Source organism: Ochotona princeps, chromosome 1 (genome assembly GCF_030435755.1).
Source record: "Ochotona princeps isolate mOchPri1 chromosome 1, mOchPri1.hap1, whole genome shotgun sequence".
Lineage (NCBI taxonomy): Eukaryota > Metazoa > Chordata > Mammalia > Lagomorpha > Ochotonidae > Ochotona > Ochotona princeps.
In genome coordinates this window covers 96927923-96947326 of record NC_080832.1, presented here as the reverse complement: position 1 = coordinate 96947326, position 19404 = coordinate 96927923, and the positions used below count along the sequence as shown (strand labels likewise).

Here is a 19404-nt window from a genome sequence, read left to right as displayed (position 1 = left end):
GGAAAATTGTTTAATTCAAATTTCTACAATCTGAATGTTTTAACCATAGCAATTAGTTGAGTGTGGTCTGTTAATTGTGACAAACATACTAATATGAAATGTCAAGGAAAGAAATGAGGTGAGGGATATGTCAGAACTGTTTATTACCATCTCACAATTTGCCTTCTGTAAATTTAAAAGCTATTCTGAGATAAAATGTTTTTTTTAAAAAAATAGCAATTAGCAGCCTTTTCAAATTGATTTTTGGAAAATTTTTTACATAACTCTTTTAGAAAATTGTTCCCTGGAAGACCTATACACATAATCTTCTTTGTAATTTATTATGATTGAATATTACTTAGAAAACAAGCCTTTTTTTTCCTTGTTTTAATCCTTTGTTTAGACACAATGCTTTGTTGTTGACCTATCTACAAATATATGTTTCAGACTGCTCCATTCTGAGTGAAAAGTTAGCAGCTGTGACTTTGACATAATGCATAATGCTATCTTTTCAGACAAGTACAATTAAACAGTTGGGAGAAAAACAATATTTACCATCTGGTAGATACATAGTCCGTGTATGGAGGTCTTGATCGGATTTCTCGGGCCAGCCCAAAGTCTGCAATTTTCACGAGCTCTGGTCCCATGCAGAGAAGGTTCTCGGGCTTTAAGTCCCGGTGGAAGAAGCCTGTGGAGACAGCAGAGAGGGAATGAAATGCACACTGCTTTCCGCCTTACTCTCTGAAGCTGTACTGCTCTCATGCAAACACTCATAGTTTAAAAGTAATCCGGCATGACACCAAGGACTCTGCCTTCCTCCTGCAGGTAACAGAATATTTTGGACTTCATCTGCTTCCCTTTGCAAAGGCATTCAAAATTTTTTACAATTTTTTATGGGAAAAAAAACTTCCTTTTAAAATATAAAAACCCAGAGCTGATGTTTTGGCTCAGTAGGTAAAGCTGCTGCCTATGATAGTAGAATCCCATATAGCGAGTCCTGGCTGCTCTAGTTCCCAACTAGCTCTCTGCTAATGCATCTGGGGAAGCAAGAGAGGACAATCCAAGTTCTTGGGCATCTGTACTCTCATGGGAGACCCAGGAGCAGCTCCAGAAGGCTGACTCTGGCCTGGCTCAGTTTCAACTGTTGCAGGTATCTGGGGAGTGAGCAAACTAGCAGATGGGAGACTCTCTGTTTTTCTATGTTCCTCCCTTTCGCTCTCTCTCTCTCTCTGCCTGCCTCTCCTTTTCATTGTCTTCCAGATAAAATAAATATACAAATAATTAAAATGTCTTAAAAATCAATGTTTATATAACTTTGTAAAAAATTATATTTTCCAGCAGAAAAATAAGCTTTCTATCCTGCCCAAATCAGTCAGATAGAATCATATTAAAACCATTTCAAAACAGTTTTATATTGAAACAGTTTTATATTGACAACAGTTTTATATTGAAAACATACAACACAGCAGAATACAATTACTGGTTTAGACACAGAGGGTTTACGAATATGACCTACTCACATTTGAGATTCAGGTATGTGCTGTAACACATGTTTAAACGCTAAGCACTTACTGCTTTGCCTAATGAAGAAGTAGAGGGACATTTGCAAGTCACATTGTAAGGGGCAAAGGTACTACAGGTCCTTCTCTCTGAGCCTGAGTACAACTCCATCATTTTCAAGTGCGTTAACCATTTCTCACTAACTACTAGCAAACACTCTGAGGGCATCAGCCACATTTATGCTTCTCCTAAATAAAAATAATAATTTTTGTCCAGTGGCAAAAGCACAGTGGTCTCATAATATATGCTAGTTGGTTGAACCAAAGATTTGAGTAGGTAGCAGGGAGAAGCTTCATGGTGACAACCAGAGCCTGGCAGGCAGGGTCAACAAACAGCAGACCAACCCTTTAGGGAGGGCCACTAAGAACTGAGACAAGAGCGATGATCTTGATGTAGTATGAGGGACAAACACGGCTCAAAGCTGAAAATCTTCATTAGAGATTACAGTCCAGCAAGACTGAATTTATTAGGCATAGTTATTTCCCAAAGACTGCCTCTGCTCTAGAGAAAAGAAAAGGTGATTGTGGTGTGGTTAGATGTGGCAATGCAATAAATAACACTAATTATTGAAAACAGCAGTGTTTTAATAAAAGGGCTTTTTCCTCCCCCTCATTCTGAGGATAAGAAGGCTTAGTACAAAGTCAATACACAGCCAGTACTATGGCCTAATGATGGATGTGCAGGGGAAGTGGCTGGCTTTGCTGGACAACACTATCCAGTGGCCACAGAAGAGGAAGAGATCAGATTCATTCAAGAGGTCACAAATGGGAGGAAAGTAGTTCCTTCCTACTATAGGACTGCCCCATTTCCTATAATCCAAGTCACTGACAGGATCAACGACTGACAGAAGCAGGTTAGATAAGAGGCACAGCAAACCGGGTACTTTTATAGCATCTCTATATGCATATGTATGTATATGTGTGTATAAGTGTATTTTCATGTGTTCTGTGCAAACACAAACACAAATATATTCCATTACTTCATTCTTTATCCTGCCACTGTACTGATACACCTACTGGCTTTCCTTAGATCAAATTCTTGAAGTAACAGTAAGTGAAACTTGGATTATTAGTAAAAACTCAACTTGAGGTTGTCAACTCAATGTAGGCAAAGGTGAATTCAGTGTCAGTCAAGAAGAGCCTTTACAAAGAAATGAAATGGTTTCTGATACAGACAAATTTAAGTGGCATATTATCAGCCTAATTAAATAAAGATTACTCACACAACCAGAGTGGGCGAAGCCTGTTCTAAGACTTGGTAGAACTGAGTCACTACGTTTGGACCTAGAAGCCTGGGGCTATATGTTCCCTTCTTGGATGTGGCTTCAGAATGTGTAAAAACATGAGCAGGTATTAGAGTCATCTTTTGTCAGTGCTTTAAGGATGACTTCTGTGGCCCCTGCAAACAGATGAATTGTGTGACCATGATTCCTTAAAAGCCCAGGGTATCAGCATATTCCAGTGAAAAGAAAGGTGGCAGATGTCATCTTTTCACAGCACAGAAGGGAAAACCGAGCCCCAGGAGAGGTGGCAGAGACGCGTCACAGCTGCCATGGAGCCAGCCTCTACTCTTTTTGATCTACGGAGCTAAATCTTCATCTGTGGGCCTGGGTGTCTTAAACCCAGATCACGGCTGCTGCTCCTCGTGGACTCCCTTTTTCTCTTCTAGCTGGGCTAATGACTATTTTCAAACACAGCATACCCCTCGTAAAGAGCCACCCGTCTCCCAGCTCACACCCCACGGCAACTCCCTCTGCTTCCATCTGCAGCACCCACCTCATCCATCCTGACCTGTTTAGTTCTCCCCATTGCACTGATGTGCACCTAAATCCTATCGCCAGTTCTGTACTGCAGGCCTTCTCCTTTGCACAGTCCCAGAGTCACGCTGCTGCAAACACCAAGCACCTCTTCCCATCACTGCCAAGTCTCCTTTAATTCCTCCCTCCACAGCACAAATGAAGTGAGGACAGCGAACACTTTCATTTCCCATCCTCTTTCGAAGCAGCTTTCCTGTCAGTCATACTTCAGGTCCAAAACAACCGTGAGGGAAATGGCCGTGATATGAGGCAGGAAGCTAACTAGCTATGATGACCTGGAACTCATATCCCTGCTGTCTCGTTAACTGTCGATTTGATACCTCCACCTTCCCAGCATGCATCTGTCTCACCTGGGAACACAGCACATGCTGAAACCCCACCTCATTTGCATACCCGACTGGTGTATACTTCCTTTCTTATAAAAACAGGTATAGGCAGGAATGAGTTCTCTTTCTGCCATGGTCCTTGCTGACATGTACAACTCTCATTTTTTTCTTTCCACCATGGAACACTTTCACCCACATGGCTCTCATGTGCCCACATTCCTACTAATCCAGTCTCGAATGAACCTTCCTGACTATAGGGACCATTTTCAGGTCTTCTTTTCTGGCTAGTTTATGGACAGTTCTTTGGCCCCTCAGGTTGGGTGTTCTCAGTGTGGGGTGACCCACACTCAGGCAGGAATGTACATTTATCTCCTCACTACCAAATAAACTGTTTCTGTATGCAAACCATGCCAGACCAGTGTTTCCATTTCTGCAAGAATCTGGCTTAGAAATTAATATAATCATTGCCCACATCAGCTAGGGAGAAACAATGATGGTAAACAGATTCTGAAAAATAACTTATGAAAATACATGTCAGTTGACATATGCAGTTGTTAGTCACACTATCAAGTATATGCCTTTATACAACATATTCATGAATAAATCTAAATATTTATCCTTCTATTAACTGCTGAATAATATAGCAATGATTGTTGAGTTCTACTTCTTAGAAATTAAAAGCCTAGGGCTCTCATGTCAGGTATGATTACTTTTCACTTTTATTTTTTTTTTTTCACTTTTATTTTTAACAAAACACAACTATGTCCATATGAAAGGAAATGCAGCATAGTATTCATATGTAGCTGATTTCAAATCCCAATCCCAACTCTGCTACTCATTGGCTGGAAATTTACTTCACCTCTCTGTATCTCAATGTCTTGCTATACAATATAGAAATAATAGCATCTACTTGATGTACAAACCTTTTGAATAATACTTGAGCACAATTGTTATTATTGCAAAATTGTTTCAGTTGACCACTTTTTCTTTTTAGGATTTATTTTTACTGGAAAGGCAGATCTACACAGAGGAGGAGATACTAGCAGATCTTCCATCTGCTGGTTCACTTCCCAAGTGGCTGCAACAGCTGGAGTTGAGCCAATATGAACCCAGGAGCCAGGAGCTTCTTCTAGGTCTCCCACATTGGTACAGGGTCCCAAGGCTTTGGGCTGTCCTCCACTTCTTTCCCAGGCCATAAACAGGGAGCTAGAAGGGAAATAGAGTAGCCAGGACATGAATTGGAGCCAAAATGGGATCCCTGCACATGCAAGGCTGGGACTTCAGCCACTAGGCTATTGCACTGGGCTCATTAGCTGACCACTCTTAACAACCTGTTTAAGTCAGGTAGACATGGCTTGGCTTACTGAAGGTAAGAACGAGGGATCTATGAGGTGGCGCTGAAACACTGATATGACACCTCACTGGGTGTATGTTCTGATAACATGTGCACAGCGGCCTCTAACCATGGGCATGCTTCCTCTTCTGTGTTCTCAGTTACAATGGATCCCTTGTAGCCAGTTCATCCGCAATTATGCTATAGCACAGTTGCATAATCTAACCTTCCTGCTTCAAATTACTGGAGTAAGGTGGCAGGACCAAACCATCAAGTTAATTGCAGGGTTCCATATGCCAGTCAAGGAACAGGGTTTTCCCTTTTCACTCTGGCAAGAGTGTTGTGTGTATTTTATCATTAATAACCCTTGGGTAAAGAAAACAAGAAAGTGGAATGAATGCTTTCTGTATTCTACCACATTCTATTATGGGTCAACCTGATACGAGCACATGGAGTAAAAACAAGAATCTCTGTAAGAATTTACAGAATACACCTTCCTGCTTTGGAAATGGTACTTGCACAGATAGTCCTGAAGTTAAACCCACAAAGTTTTACCAAGATGGCTAAGAGGTCAGCAAGGCACAAAAGTAAAGGATTGTCTCAAAGTGACACACAGTAAGACAGTGATGAAACACAGGAGCAGAGAACCACCTCTGGGGCAACACTGTCCTATTCTTCAAGCCATTCAATGCATTTCTATAACTTGCATGAGCATCTGGGCATTTTTAAGGGCAGGTCAAAGATGAAACTGACAGTTTGCATGAATTTTTTAATTCCTGGGACATACGAGTTTTGACATTGCTTAATCAGCTCCAAGTGGATCTACGTTTCCACTCCCTATAGGGGAATTACTCAGTGACATGAAGGATGGCCATAGCAACCACCTGCAGTGCTGTTCTTCCTTCTCAAAGGAGCTGGTCCTCTTGGGGACAGAGTGCACCTTGCCACAGGGAGAACAAGCTACTGGAGAAAAGGAATGATATGAACACACCACTGCATCTAAAGCCAAGTCCATTTCATATTAAGAGTGTAAAAAATTCCCCCAAATCAATTGTGAAAGTAGACTAATAGTACTCATCCTGTTCACAATTATTGTGACTTTCTTCATCTCTTAATCTTTTTGAGAACACACAGGTTTTTCCGGGAAAGCGAATGGGCATATGAACTGCTCTCCACTCTGTCACTTAACTGCAGTGGGACCTCTGGCAGGTTTTAAGCCTCTCTGAACCCTGTTTTCCTCTTCTGAAGGAACAGATACCAACTGTTGTGCCTCCTGAGAGGCTGAAAAGGCAGTAAGTAAGGAGATATGTTGTTAAGCCCAAAGTAGGACCAACTTAACTTCTCGGGAAATGTGTCAACAGATCTCTGATAGTGGCAGAGTTCTGGGTTATAAAAGTGAGAATTTTACCTTTTCCATAAGCTGAGCCTTTCCTTGCATGAATTTTATCCATGATCTACACATCTACTTATGCAAGAAAAATCACAGAACAGAATTCCAAAAGACTGTTTGACACAGCAGTATACAGATGTATAGGATGTTAATGTGGTACATCAGGTTAAGCCGCTTCCTGCAATGCAACACCCCATAGGGTGCTGGCTTGTGTCCCAAAAACTCCACTTCCAGTTCAGCTCTCTTGTGCCTGGGAAAGCAGATAAAGATGGTCCAAGGGCTTTGGTCCCTACCACTCACATGGGAGACTCAGACAAAGGTACTGATGTCTGGCTTTGGCCTGATCCAGCCCTAAAGGTCATCTGGGGAGTGAATCAGCATATGGAAGATCTCTCTGTCTCTCCCTTTCTCTTTAAGTCTGCATTTCAAATAAAGAAACAAATCTTTAATTAAAAAAACCATTGCCTATAAAATACCTATGTGTGTGCACATGCTCATGCATTTCTAAGCATGTAAGCTTAGGTCAGGGCAGTATGTGTAAAAGTACATATGCATACGCATATGGGTATGTGTCCATATAGATGTGTCCACGTTCATGCACAAATACGAGGGTGTACATGTCAAGTGCGTGTGTTCATTTCATTAGGCAGAGAACTGGAAAATGCCTGAAAATCCTTTCTGGCAACAAATCTTTGAGTTTGGAAAAGGTGCAAAAGGAAAAGAAGATTAAGTTAAAGACTATCATCTTTCTTTTATTCTACTTGGTTTCTAGTACTGAACAAATCACCCTAAAACTGAGACATGATTGTTCCCTCTGCAGACACACCAGATGACTCATCTCTTTTGAGAATCGCTTGAATTTTTTATTTCTCTTACTTGAGCTCTTAAATTCAGCAAGTGATTCTCACATACCACCCCAGAAGTTTTGTGTTTTGTAACTTCATAACATCCCTTTTGAATTGTTGTGAATGCAAGCGAAATGTCAGTGCAATCAGAAGCAATCAGGAAATTTTTTCTAGAATTGGTTCACAATCTTAGACTGAGAGAGATTTACACAGATACTTGATGCCTGTTTGTGTTTCATTTGGTCTCAAACTGTGAGGGCCATCTTAAGGATAAAGAGCAGGTGGGCAAGAATCCAGGTGCTGCATGCCACCTGGTACGACATCAAGTCTTTTATCCTAATTGGCAATTCATGCCAAATCAGAACTGGATTCGAACCAATAAATCTCCTTATTAAGTAATGAAACCCACTTGTTGGTGCATCATTTATAATACCAACAACATCCTTAGACTGACAAGGGCTTTTTGCTTGTGCAGAGGCAGCCATTTGGCTCTCTGTATGTTAAAATGACTCAAATGTCCTTCTGACGGGACTTTTGGCTCCACCCAGGGCTTCAAGTACCTGGCAACTCTGTTTACAAGAAGGTATCTATCAATCAGTCCCCAGCTCAATCTGCATCCAGTTGGTAACAAAGATTAGCAATGCTCCAGCTAGCTGCTGGAGAATAAATGTAACTTCAAACTCTGTTTCTTGGGATACACATCTCTCCCTACACTCATCAGGCCATGCCTACAGTGAACTATACTGGGCCCCAGTAGTGCTATTTTTTCTGACAAGGTTATGTAACTGGCCACCTTGAGGGACATGGCAAGGAACTGCCCTGTGTAACCTGGTTCTGTATTTGGGAAGATGTCATGTGACATCTGCCCCCACTAAAGACCCATGACAAAAATTTCTATTTAATCTCAGTATCTACCTTAGTTCTGTTATTCTTGGGCAACTGACCTGGTTTTTTTGTTTGTTTTTTTTTACATCAGAGAAACCACCTATGCTGCTGCATGGTCTGACAAGTACAAAATCAAATTTATCGCTTCTACTACTAAACCAAAATTTTCTGACATGCAGTTTGAGGATTAATCTTTCCCCCTCACTAACTCCATACCTGGTTTTTGCTATTTTCCTTTTTTTTTAAGTTTGCTAATTTCTGCCATATTGCATAAATCTTTTTAAAACCACATTTAAGTTCCTTTGTAGCTGGAATACATTATAGTCACCTCTTAATCCACAGGAGACAGTTCCAAGAGCCCCAGTGGATGCCTAAAACAGATCATACTAAACTCTATAAGTTTTTTTTTCCTATATAAAAATATCTATGATAAAGCTTAATTTATAAATTAGGCCCAATAAAAGATTAACAACAGCAACCAATTACAATATGCTGTAACAAAAGTTACCTTAATGTAGTCTCTGTTTACAATATCTCATGTACCATGGTTGACTGTGGGTAAATGAAACCACAGAGAGCCAAACTATGGATAAGAGGTTACCAGTTGATGGGTAAAAAATAATGCAGCAAACTACTCAGGATTCTGACCTTAGATTTCTTATTAATACACCAGATAATTGTCAGGAATCAGATCTGTAAATAACAAGTTTAATGTTAAAGTCTAAAGAGCATAAACACACAGGGCATGATGAACAGTGAGGGAAATTCAGAAATCGAGTTACAAAATAACTCCAAACTACAATATATTCCAAAAACAGCTGTCAATCTGTTAATGCTCTAGCCTTTCCCGGGAGTCAGCTTCTGAAGACTTGAAAGCTTCCTTCTTGATGAGAACATTTCACTGTTGTGCAAACACACAGTCTGCTGATTACCTACCATGCTTGTGAATAAATGCAAGTCCCTGCAGTATCTGATACATGATATTCCTTATAGATGACTCAGGAAACAACTTATTCCTGTCAGGGACACAGGAAAACAAAGTCATCAGTTTGGGTTGACACATGAAAAGCAATCATTCACTTACATAGGGGAGCTATTTTATAAATACCAAATATATTACAAAGACAAAAATATTAACATTTTATAGTAAGTGACACAAAATCATTCCCTTCAATACAGCATATAAAAACCTGAAGGTCTCCTTTCTTCATGATAGGGACTAAAACTTCAAAAAACTGTTAGTTGGGGAAATGTAAGGTCATCCAGATGAGAGTTTATGAGACACAGTGGATGCTAACATTTTCCCCCAGTTGGGCAAACCACACAGCTTCACTGCAGTTCTTGACACTGAAGATGATACTTGCGCACTCAAGTTCATCTGAGAGCTGCTGTGAATGGTATTCATTCTGCCACCACAAAAATATGCCCAGGAGGCCTGTGTGGGTCACTTTTAAAGTTCAAAAGTATCACAGCAGGCTAAGTTCCTCATCAGTCTCCTCCTCCCAGTGTGCAAGTACCTGAGCTCTGTGGTGGAGCAGGAGCTGAAAGCAAGTCTAGGACTTTTCAACAGAAGTCACAAAATACACAAGGCGTGCAGGCGCCTAGCCTACAGCTGCTGTGCCACACACGGGAGTGGAGAACTGCAGCTCTCCACTGTGATAGCCTTGAACTTCTTGGGTGAACAATTCTTTCAAACATGGAACAGCTGCACCGTGGCTAAGCAGGCCAGTGGGTGGCATCCCCTTCCAGCCTGCAGCTTATGACATGGAAGCCCAGGAACACAGCTATGAAATGACTGGAAAAAACACTGAACAAAAGCAGAGAGAAATTATAAACCCACTTTACAATCTATTTGTAAGATCATCAGGAGCAAGCTGTACCTTTCTTTAATAAGCTGGTACAGATTTTCCTTCATGTACTCGAAGATAAAATAAAGATTATCATTTTCCCTGATAACTTCCTTTAATTTTACTACATTGGCATGGTTGAGCTTCTTTAATGACTGGAAGATATAGAAGAAGAAAACACAAAATAATTAGTGCAAATCTGCTGCTGAAAAAGAGAAATAATCCTATGTGTATTTAGGAAGAAACACCCAATTTTAGGATCACAGGAATGCTGTAAATTATATTTTAATGATGACGAAAATAGTATTTCTCCGAAATCAATAGTAAATTTACCTTTAAAGACTACTTTAATGAACTATCTAGAAAATAAGCATTTTACCATTAACTGGTATTTCTGGCCATCCCCAGCACCAGGCAATATGCCAGTGCTATTTTAAGCCCACTCCCTCCAGATGAGGTCATTCAGGCTGTGAAAGTGGCCAGAGAGAAGCCAATAAGGGGAGTTACGACATTGATTTTCCGAGCAGTGGAGAACACAGCTGCTTTGGGCTGGGATCACTGGCTTGCACACACTTTGGGAAATTGTTTACAGAAACTGAGCCATTATAGCTGATTCTCAAGGGCTTTTGTCTGACTCCTGTGTGTCCATGAGACAGAAGGCTTGTATGTACAATATAAGTTTTCATTACAGAACAGAGAAAGGAGATGTTGTATCAGAAGACCCGCTGCCTCCAAAACAAAGGCAGAAGGTGGACAAGAATCCAGTGCCTAGCTTTCTGATCCCTCATGCTATGGAAGTTTGCTCTTCCTGGAACACTAAGTACTCACTCATGCACTATTTTCTATTTGCATCCTTAGTTCTCTAAGTGCAGAACAAACACACTTTTGTGTTAGTGAGCCACAAACCTGCTTACGGTCAACAACCAAAGATACTCAACTGCTGGACTATTCACCGGATGATCAGAATTTAATGAACTGTATCCTTCAAGGAAGTGCTCAACAATCCCTTTAGCCAGTGAGATGAGTCCTTTAATTCATTATATTTATTTTATTTTATTTATTTGAAAGAGAGAGATGGAGATCTTTCATCCATTGGTTCACTCCTCAAATGTCCAAAATAGCCAGGGCTGGGCCAGGCAGAAGCCAGGAACCAGAAACTTCACCCAGGTTTCTCACCTGAGTGGTGGAGACCCAAATAGATCAGCCTTTACCTGTTGTTTCCTTATCTGTTAATGTGTGCAATTAACAGCAAACTGGATCATTAGTGGAGGTGTGGTTCAATTCTAGGCAGTCTGATTGGAAGAAAGATGTGTCCTGAGCAGCAGCTTAGCCCACTACCTCACAACATCAACATGAAGCCCTTTAATCCAAAAGCTTTCTCCTCACAGAGAAACGAATCCAATGTAAGTTATAAAGCCTCTTCATCTTCAAATTTCATGAAAAAGAATAATCTTTCTATAAAAGAAACAACATTTGAAGATGAACGTGTTAAAAACGGGCATTGAAATCTGGAAGAACATTCAGTAATAAGACATCAAGAACTGGAATTTGGGAATGTGTAATATGATCATGTTGGATTGCATGGAAGTGACTCCAAGCAACTAGAGAAAGGAAAAATACAGCCAACGACTGAGAAGAAAATGAAGCTGTTCTGGAGCCTTCTCCCCAAACACCAAGATCCTGCTAGGACACTTTTCTGGCAGGGAATGTTCAGCAGCCTTGGCCAGAATCTTCTAGAATGACACAGCTGGGCTCATGATCTCTTTTGGTTGCTTGGAGTCCTTTTCTCCATGAGTAACAAACACAAATGTTACCTAATGTGTCAGTATTCACTGGGTTTTCACTGCAGCCTTCTTTTCTGTGAGTGAAAAAATGCATCAAAAGCAATGGCTGAGATAACCAATAAAAAGCCTTGGGGCAAGAGGACTCCAAGCACGAAGTAGGGTCCCTGCATTCTTTGCTAGGGTGTGTTGCAAGCACTGAAGCCCAAATTTAAGAGAGGGTCAGAGTTCCTGTTTCTAAATGAAGCTTATGAGCAAGTTAACAACTGTATTCATTTAATACAAAAAGAATTTTGTGTGGGAAATTCCATGTGACTCACTCTACAGAGATGTATTTCTAGCAAAGTATCTTGTCTTAGCGCAGGAAAGGTCTCCTCCGGAATGGGAGAGCCAGGTCAGTCGCGCTGGAGCAGAGAAGCAAAAGTCTGCAAAAGTGGAAACTTCTTAAACCCAGGGATGAAAGTGGAAGTGGGATATTATCAATTCTGCCCTCCTGGGGACTGGTCAAGTTCCCTAATGAGAGACAACTTAATCATGGAATAAGAGCTGAGAAATACACTGAGATTTTATGGTCCTGAGGATATTAGAGTTTACTTTATACAATCCTAGGTCCATTATACACCTGGGCCACATGGGTAAGTCTATGGCTCCTAAACCACACACATGTAAGCCTGTCACTGTGTGAATACTGTCAGCATCATAGCAATGCTAACTGTATATTTATACATAGAGAAAGTACAGGAAAAATAGGCAATAGGAATTTCTCGGCTCCATGTATGGGACCATTGTAAATGTGAACCCTTATTGACCAATGTCACTATGTGATCCATGTTTGTTTTGTGTGTGTGACCCATGTTTTTATTAAAACTTTAACTTACTGGGCCACAAGGATACCCTGGAATATAACACACCATGCTTGCACTTACGATAGACAGTAATTGAATATAATATGCAAATAAAAGAACAAGGAAGATCATATTATGGCAACTGTCAAAGGAAAGACAGAAAAAAGGAACACCAGAAACTTTTCAAGGGGTACCAGTAAACACTGAGTGGTGAGGGAGGGCATCTCATGAGATGTGACTTCCAGGAGGAGTCACATCTAGACAAGCTTACTGGAAGGGAAAAGCTCCATCAGGAGAGAAGCCCATCCAAGGTGAGGCATGGAAATGTCATGGCAGACTCAGTCTGAGAGAGGCACGAGGCGAACCTCCCCAGTCTGGTTCTGAAGGAGGCTTGTTGTCTGGAAGACGTGGCAGGAAGAGTTGCCAGGAGGCAACATGTGTGGATGCCAGCTGTAGACCCTCAGAATTCCTCTAGCAAATCTGCCAGCTTCACTATAGTTACAGACAGAGGAGTCTGATGTGATTGGGTTAAAACAAATGGTACTGAAGGAGGATGTCTGGAAGGTGGGGTAAGGAAAAGGAAGAGCTCAATGAGAGAGAGGTCTGAGACAGTTTTGGATGAGAGAGAATGGCAGGCACATTTATAGGCTGAAAAAAAAGCAGCCAAAGGAAAAGAAGGGTTTAAAGATATGGAGGGGAGAGGAATTGTTGGAGCAAGGCATAAAAGACACCAGAAGTTAGGGCTGCCTTAAAAACAAAAAAGCAGTGAAAGCAGCAGGCAGAATACAGGCAACCTAGTATTTCAAGATGGTCCTAGAACAGAAGTCACATAAAACAGTGTGAAAGCAAACTGTCACCAGGTCCATTCAGCCTGCGACATCACAAGTGTAAGGATGCCCCTCCTCACAGCCTTTGCCTATAGTCCACAGGCTCTTCCATTAAAAGCATGCCAACATACGGATGGGCAGGCAGCCGTGGGCGTAAGGAGACAGTGGTAAAATCAACTCCAAATTTCCTCTCACTGCTGAGATTCAGCACTGGACAGTGTATCAGGAATGGAGGTGCAACAGTGACAATGGTCCTTTTCCTTCCCCTTCTCAGCCAGCTGGCAACAAAAGGACAAGATTCCTCCTTTCTGCCCACTCCTTTCCTCCTCTCTGAATTCACTGGCTGGCTGTGGCCCAGGGCTGGGTACATTTGTCAGAGGATCGAAAATGACAGGCAGGGATGGAAGAACCCAGAAGGCAGAAGATGCAGCATCCGGGTGGTTAAGAAAAGAGTGGGAAGTGTCATGGTCATTAGCTAGAGGAGCAGTTCCTTCCGAGGTCTTGCCGAGGCAGCCATTTATTTCCTAAGACACCATGGGCCTATAGTTTTTCTCAGCTGTGCTTATGACTAATGTTTCTTTCATTAGAATGAATGCAGCTGGTTGTACAGAAGAGCAAAAGTTTAACATCCAAGTCAAGGATACCAATCAGAATGTAATGTCACAGAGACAATGACCATGGATAACACTTTGTTTTCATCTCTGGTGTTTTGGGATCATCCAGAGCTTTTATTCTCTAGATCACAGATCAGCACAACTAACTCTTGGGTGAAATCCAGTCAGCCCATCACCTGTTTCAAATGATCCCTAAACTAAGAACAGCTTTTACACATGAATATTTGTAATCAGTGTGATGACAGGAGATATCCTATATCCAAATCAAGTTAAATGCCCCCCAAAAGAATGCTATTCTTCTCATTAAAAGACCTATGACACACAAATTATACTTAGTGCTTGTTAGTATATTTTCCATTTTGTAAATAAAATTTTATGAAAATTTGTTTAGCTCTTTTCAGTGTATTCTACTGGCCCATGAAGCATAAAGATTTACAACTTGGCTCTTCACATAAAGTTTGTAGATTCCTGCTTTAGACTTTGAACCTCTCATCTATGGCCAGACCCCCTTGGAAGAAAACAAATGGTTGAGTTTCAGCATCCTAGTAGGTATCCCAAGCAGGGCTCTCAGAGACTGTAGGCCCCTGAGGCGTTCCTGTGATGCACAAGGAACAGGATGACACACAAGATGAAGTGGTCAGTCTACTCTGATGGAGACAGGAGCAGAACTGAGAATTTGCAGAAGAGGACAGAGGGGGACAGAAAAGGAAATGCTCTAGCCATGAGGTGAATAGAAATGAAGCTATGTACTAGGTAATTGCTGAGAGAGCTCCACTCTGATTTAAAAAATTCCATGACTAGGGCTAGCGTTGTAGCACACCACCTTAAACCAAGGCCTGCAATGTCAGCATCCTATACAGTTACTTGTTCACGTTCCAGCTCCTCCACTTGTGAACTGGCTCCTTGATAATGATCTAGCAAAAGCAGCAGAAGATGGCTCAAGGGTTCAGGCACCTGACATACATTCAGGAGACCCAGAAGAAGCTTCTGGCTCCTGGCTTCAGCTTGGCCGAGCCCTGGCCTTTGCAGCCTTCTGGGGAATGAAATAGAAGATGGAAAATCTCTCTGTATCTCTCCATCTCTCTGTAACTCTACCTTTCAAAGAAATAAATCTTTTAAACAATTTTATCACGAACAGCATATTGCAAATTATTAGATCAAGAAACTGAAACAAGTACTGCTGTAGTATCTAGGAAAAATAGAAATTCCTTTGTATTAATCACTAGAGTATCTCTAGAGGTAGCAATAGTTCACTAAGTCAACATAAGAGATCCACTAAAGAGTTTCCAAATATCAATATATTCATTATGTAATGACATAGTAATCTCCTACTGAAAGCCATAAGCCATATAATGTTGTCATTTGCCCTCTTTTTCAATGGTTTTAATTTAAAAACTCAAGTGGAAGGATCATATGAAATAGACATCTAACCATTTAATCTATTTCAATTACTTATACATAAATTATTTCCTGGTATAGTAATAAATACCTTAACCTCCCGAAGGTTCATACATTCTTCCCAGGAATAAAACTTTCTTTTCATTCTGAAAGAGAGAAGAAACAAATAACATTGTTTATCCTCAATAATAAGCTTAACTTTATTTTTCTAAAATTCACAATTTAATTGCAAGTGCTTAAAGTTAGCTTCAATTTTATCAAATATTATAGGTATAACTGACATGCAATATGGGCTTGTATGAGAGGTTTGGGAGCAGAAGTATTCCGTAATTTTTTCCAGGTTTTGAAATGTTTGCAACGAATATCATGAGATATCTTGGTGATGGGATCTAAGTCAAAACGTGAAATTCATTTCTGTTGCATATATACTTTACATACATGTCCTGAAGGTAAATTTTACCTATTTTTAGTGCACTGCTTTTTGACCTGTCACATGATATAAGTTTGGAATTTTCCAATTCTGGTGCCATACAGGAGCTCAAAAAGTCTCAGATTGAGAAACATTTTGTTTTTTAAGATTTATCTATTTTTTATTGGAAACAGATATACAGAGAGGAGACAGAGAGGAAGATCTTCCTTCTGATGATTCACTCCCCAAGCAACTGTAACAGCAGAGCTGCGCAAAAGCCCAGATATTCTCCCAGGTCTCCCACGCGGGTGCAGGGTCCCAAGGCTTTGGGTCGTCCTCAACTGCTTTCCCAGGGCACAAGCAGAGAGCTGGATGGGAAGCAGGGCTGCCAGGATTAGAACCAGCGCCCATATGGGATCCCGACACATGCAAGTCAAGGACTTTAACCACTATGCCATCGTGCCAGACCCTGAAAACATTTTAATGTCAGAATTTTGGATAAGAGATGCTCAATCTGTACTACCCCAAACTGCATTATTTTAAAGTCTGGCAGTACAATCCTAAGTCATGGGCCCAGCACCATAGCCTAATGGCTAGATTTTCACCTTGTACACTCTGAGATCCCTATATGGGTGCCAGTTTGTTTCCCGGCTGTCCCACTTCCCATCCAGCTCTCTGCTTGTGACCTGGGAAAGCAGTAGAGGAGGCCCAAAGCCTTGGGACTCTGCACCCGCATGGGAGACCCAGAAGAAGCTCCAGGCTCCTGGCTTTGGATCAGCTCAGCTCCAACTGTTGCAGCCACGTGGGGAGTGAACCAGAAGATGGAAGATCTTTGTCTTTACTTCTCCTTCTCTCTGTAATCTACCTTTTCAATAAAAATAAACATTTATTTAAAAAAGCAGCAGTGGCCTGGTACAGTACAAGAGATCACTTCTGCTTTGCTCTACCACTAATAAGCTGCCTTGCCTGGGAAGACAGTTCCTTAGGCTGGCTCCATCTAGGCCTAAGCTGTCCAACATAATTTCTGTGCTGGTAGAAACATCCTGTGTTGTCGAATATGGTAGCCACAAGATGCATGTGGCCACTGGGCACTTAAAATGTAATGTACTTGGGCCCGGCGGCGTGGCCTGGCGGCTGAGGTCCTCGCCTTGAACACCCCGGGAACCCATATGGGCGCCGGTTCTAGTCCCGGCAGCTCCACTTCCCATCCAGCTCCCTGCTTGTGGCCTGGGAAAGCAGTTGAGGACGGCCCAATGCATTGGGACCCTGCACCTGTGTGGGAGACCCAGAAGAGGTTCCTGGTTCCCGGCTTCGGATCGGCGCGCACCGGCCCGTTGTGGCTCACTTGGGGAGTGAGTCATCAGATGGAAGATCTTCCTCTCTGTCTCTCCTCCTCTCTGTATATCTGACTTTGTAATAAACTGAATAAATCTTTAAAAAAAAATGTAATGTACTTGAAGCGCACCACAGAAACTGAATTTTACGTGTAAATAGCACACAAGGCTTTCACATATTTTGGACAGCACAGTGATAGACTCTCTGATGCAGGGGTCAGCAAATTATAGCTCACAGGTCAAATGCTCTTCAGCATATGTTTTTGTACAGCCTAGGCTCGAAGGGCATGTATGCTTTTAAATGGTTAGGAAAAACAAAAGAAGAATATTTGTAATGGGTGAAAATGATATGAAATTCAAATTTCAATTTTCATAGCTGTCATTTCATTGGAAAACCACCACACTCACTCATTCATTTACATGTTGTCTGTGGCTGCTTTCATATTACAAACCAGAATTAAATTGTTCTTTTTATTTTTTTTTTAAAGATTTATTCATTTTATTACAGCCAGATATACAGAGAGGAGGAGAGACAGAGAGGAAGATCTTCCATCCGATGATTCACTCCCCAAGTGAGCCGCAACGGGCCGATGCGCGCCGATCCGATGCCGGGAACCTGGAACCTCTTCCGGGTCTCCCACGCGGGTGCAGTGTCCCAACGCATTGGGCCGTCCTCAACTGCCTTCCCAGGCCACAAGCAGGGAGCTGGATGGGAAGTGGAGCTGCCGGGATTAGAACCGGCGCCCATATGGGATCCTGGGGCTTTCAAGGCGAGGACTTTAGCCGCTAGGCCACGCCGCCGGGCCCCCAGAATTAAATTGTTATAACAGAAACCTTATGGCTTAAAAAGCCTAAAATATTTACCATCTGGCCTTTTACATGAAAAATTTGCTAACCCCTTGTCTACAGCTGAGAGGAGAGAGAGAACAATATTAGCTAACAAGAAATCAAATGTCAGTGCATTCCCGCCACACCGTCTGACTGAAGACTTCCAGAAGCCCTGTGGAACAAATGGGACAGGGGAAGAAACTCCCAAGCTCATTGCCAGAGAACAACAAACCAAATTTCATTTCTCCAGCTTGCTATGACACTGTCCTTGTCACACTGACTTTTCATTGAGTGATCAACTTTTTTATTCATGTTCCAAATGCAATCATTTAGCTCCTCCTAGGTGGGTGGGTGCTCTATCAAGTCCTGAAGATATGGAAGATGAGAAAGACATTCTTGGCAAGGGGCAGAGAACAATCTTCTGTACTAAATGCTATAAAGGAAAGATAAAGGGAACTATGCGAATGGACTTCAAGGGGTCCTATTGTTCTAGAATGTCAGGGATTACTCCACTACTGAAGCGATCTTTGAGCTACAGAGGATGAATAGAATTTAACTAGGTGGGAAGCATGGAGGTAGCCCTAGGAGTCGGGGCTGAAGAAAAACAAGCAGAGGCCAAATGATTCAGCTATTTGGAGGTCACACTGAAAAATGACAGGATGACAAAAAGCTACCTTAGCTTAGAGTCTGCCAAGAGCTGAACCTGACGCAAGGACCTGGGTGCGGGTAGCCTGGGAGGTGATTCCAGGAAATCAGGTCAAGAGTAGAAGGATGGGGAAAGAAGAGAGATTGTTAGCTCAGCAAAGGGTACTTGGCAGAGCTGACACCCAGGTGAGTAAATGAGGCTCAGGCCTTGTAGGGAACTGTCAGGGAGCTGGCCAGGACACCCTATCATCAGCCTTCCAGGTATACCTGAGGTGGGATACTGGCTGTAAGCACTGTGCTGGGCAGTAGAGGGGACGAGGGGACAAGGGGATGTGATAGACCAACAGGACACCCAGACCATCTGACACTACTGGCTTCAATTAATCAAATGCATGTGTTTAAAATAATTCCTTTAGTCTGGCATCAACGGGGAAAGATTGGAAGCCAAGCATACTCGGGAGAACTACTGACTGAGGTGGTAAGGGGTTGAATGGGCTGAATGAGAGGTTAGCAATGGGAATATGAAATGGTAAGTGTATTAGAAAAAAAAAAAAGCAGTAGAATTAACAGAACTTTATGACCAAATGTGGGACACATAAAAGGGGAGGGAAGCATGGAAGTCTCTGAGGTTTTGAAGGGTGAGCAGTATCATTTATCAACACAGGGAAAACTGAAGGAGAATCAAGTCTGGCACAAGAGAATTTGCTGAATCAGAGTTTAGTTCCAGATATGATGAGCTTAA

The 19404-nt window shown here is 41.8% G+C and overlaps 1 protein-coding gene across 1 annotated transcript in view; it reads right to left on the bottom strand.

Moving 5' to 3' along the window:
- The window catches only part of CILK1 (ciliogenesis associated kinase 1), a 39116-nt gene that overhangs the window by 17901 nt on the left and 1811 nt on the right, over window positions 1-19404 (bottom strand). Inside the window, exons 2-5 of the mRNA XM_004599446.4 lie at window positions 15538-15592; window positions 10015-10136; window positions 9071-9150; window positions 535-667 (exon numbers count right to left, since the gene is read on the bottom strand). Coding sequence (XP_004599503.2) covers window positions 535-667; window positions 9071-9150; window positions 10015-10136; window positions 15538-15592 — 390 coding nt within the window. The remainder of the gene's footprint in view (window positions 1-534; window positions 668-9070; window positions 9151-10014; window positions 10137-15537; window positions 15593-19404) is intronic.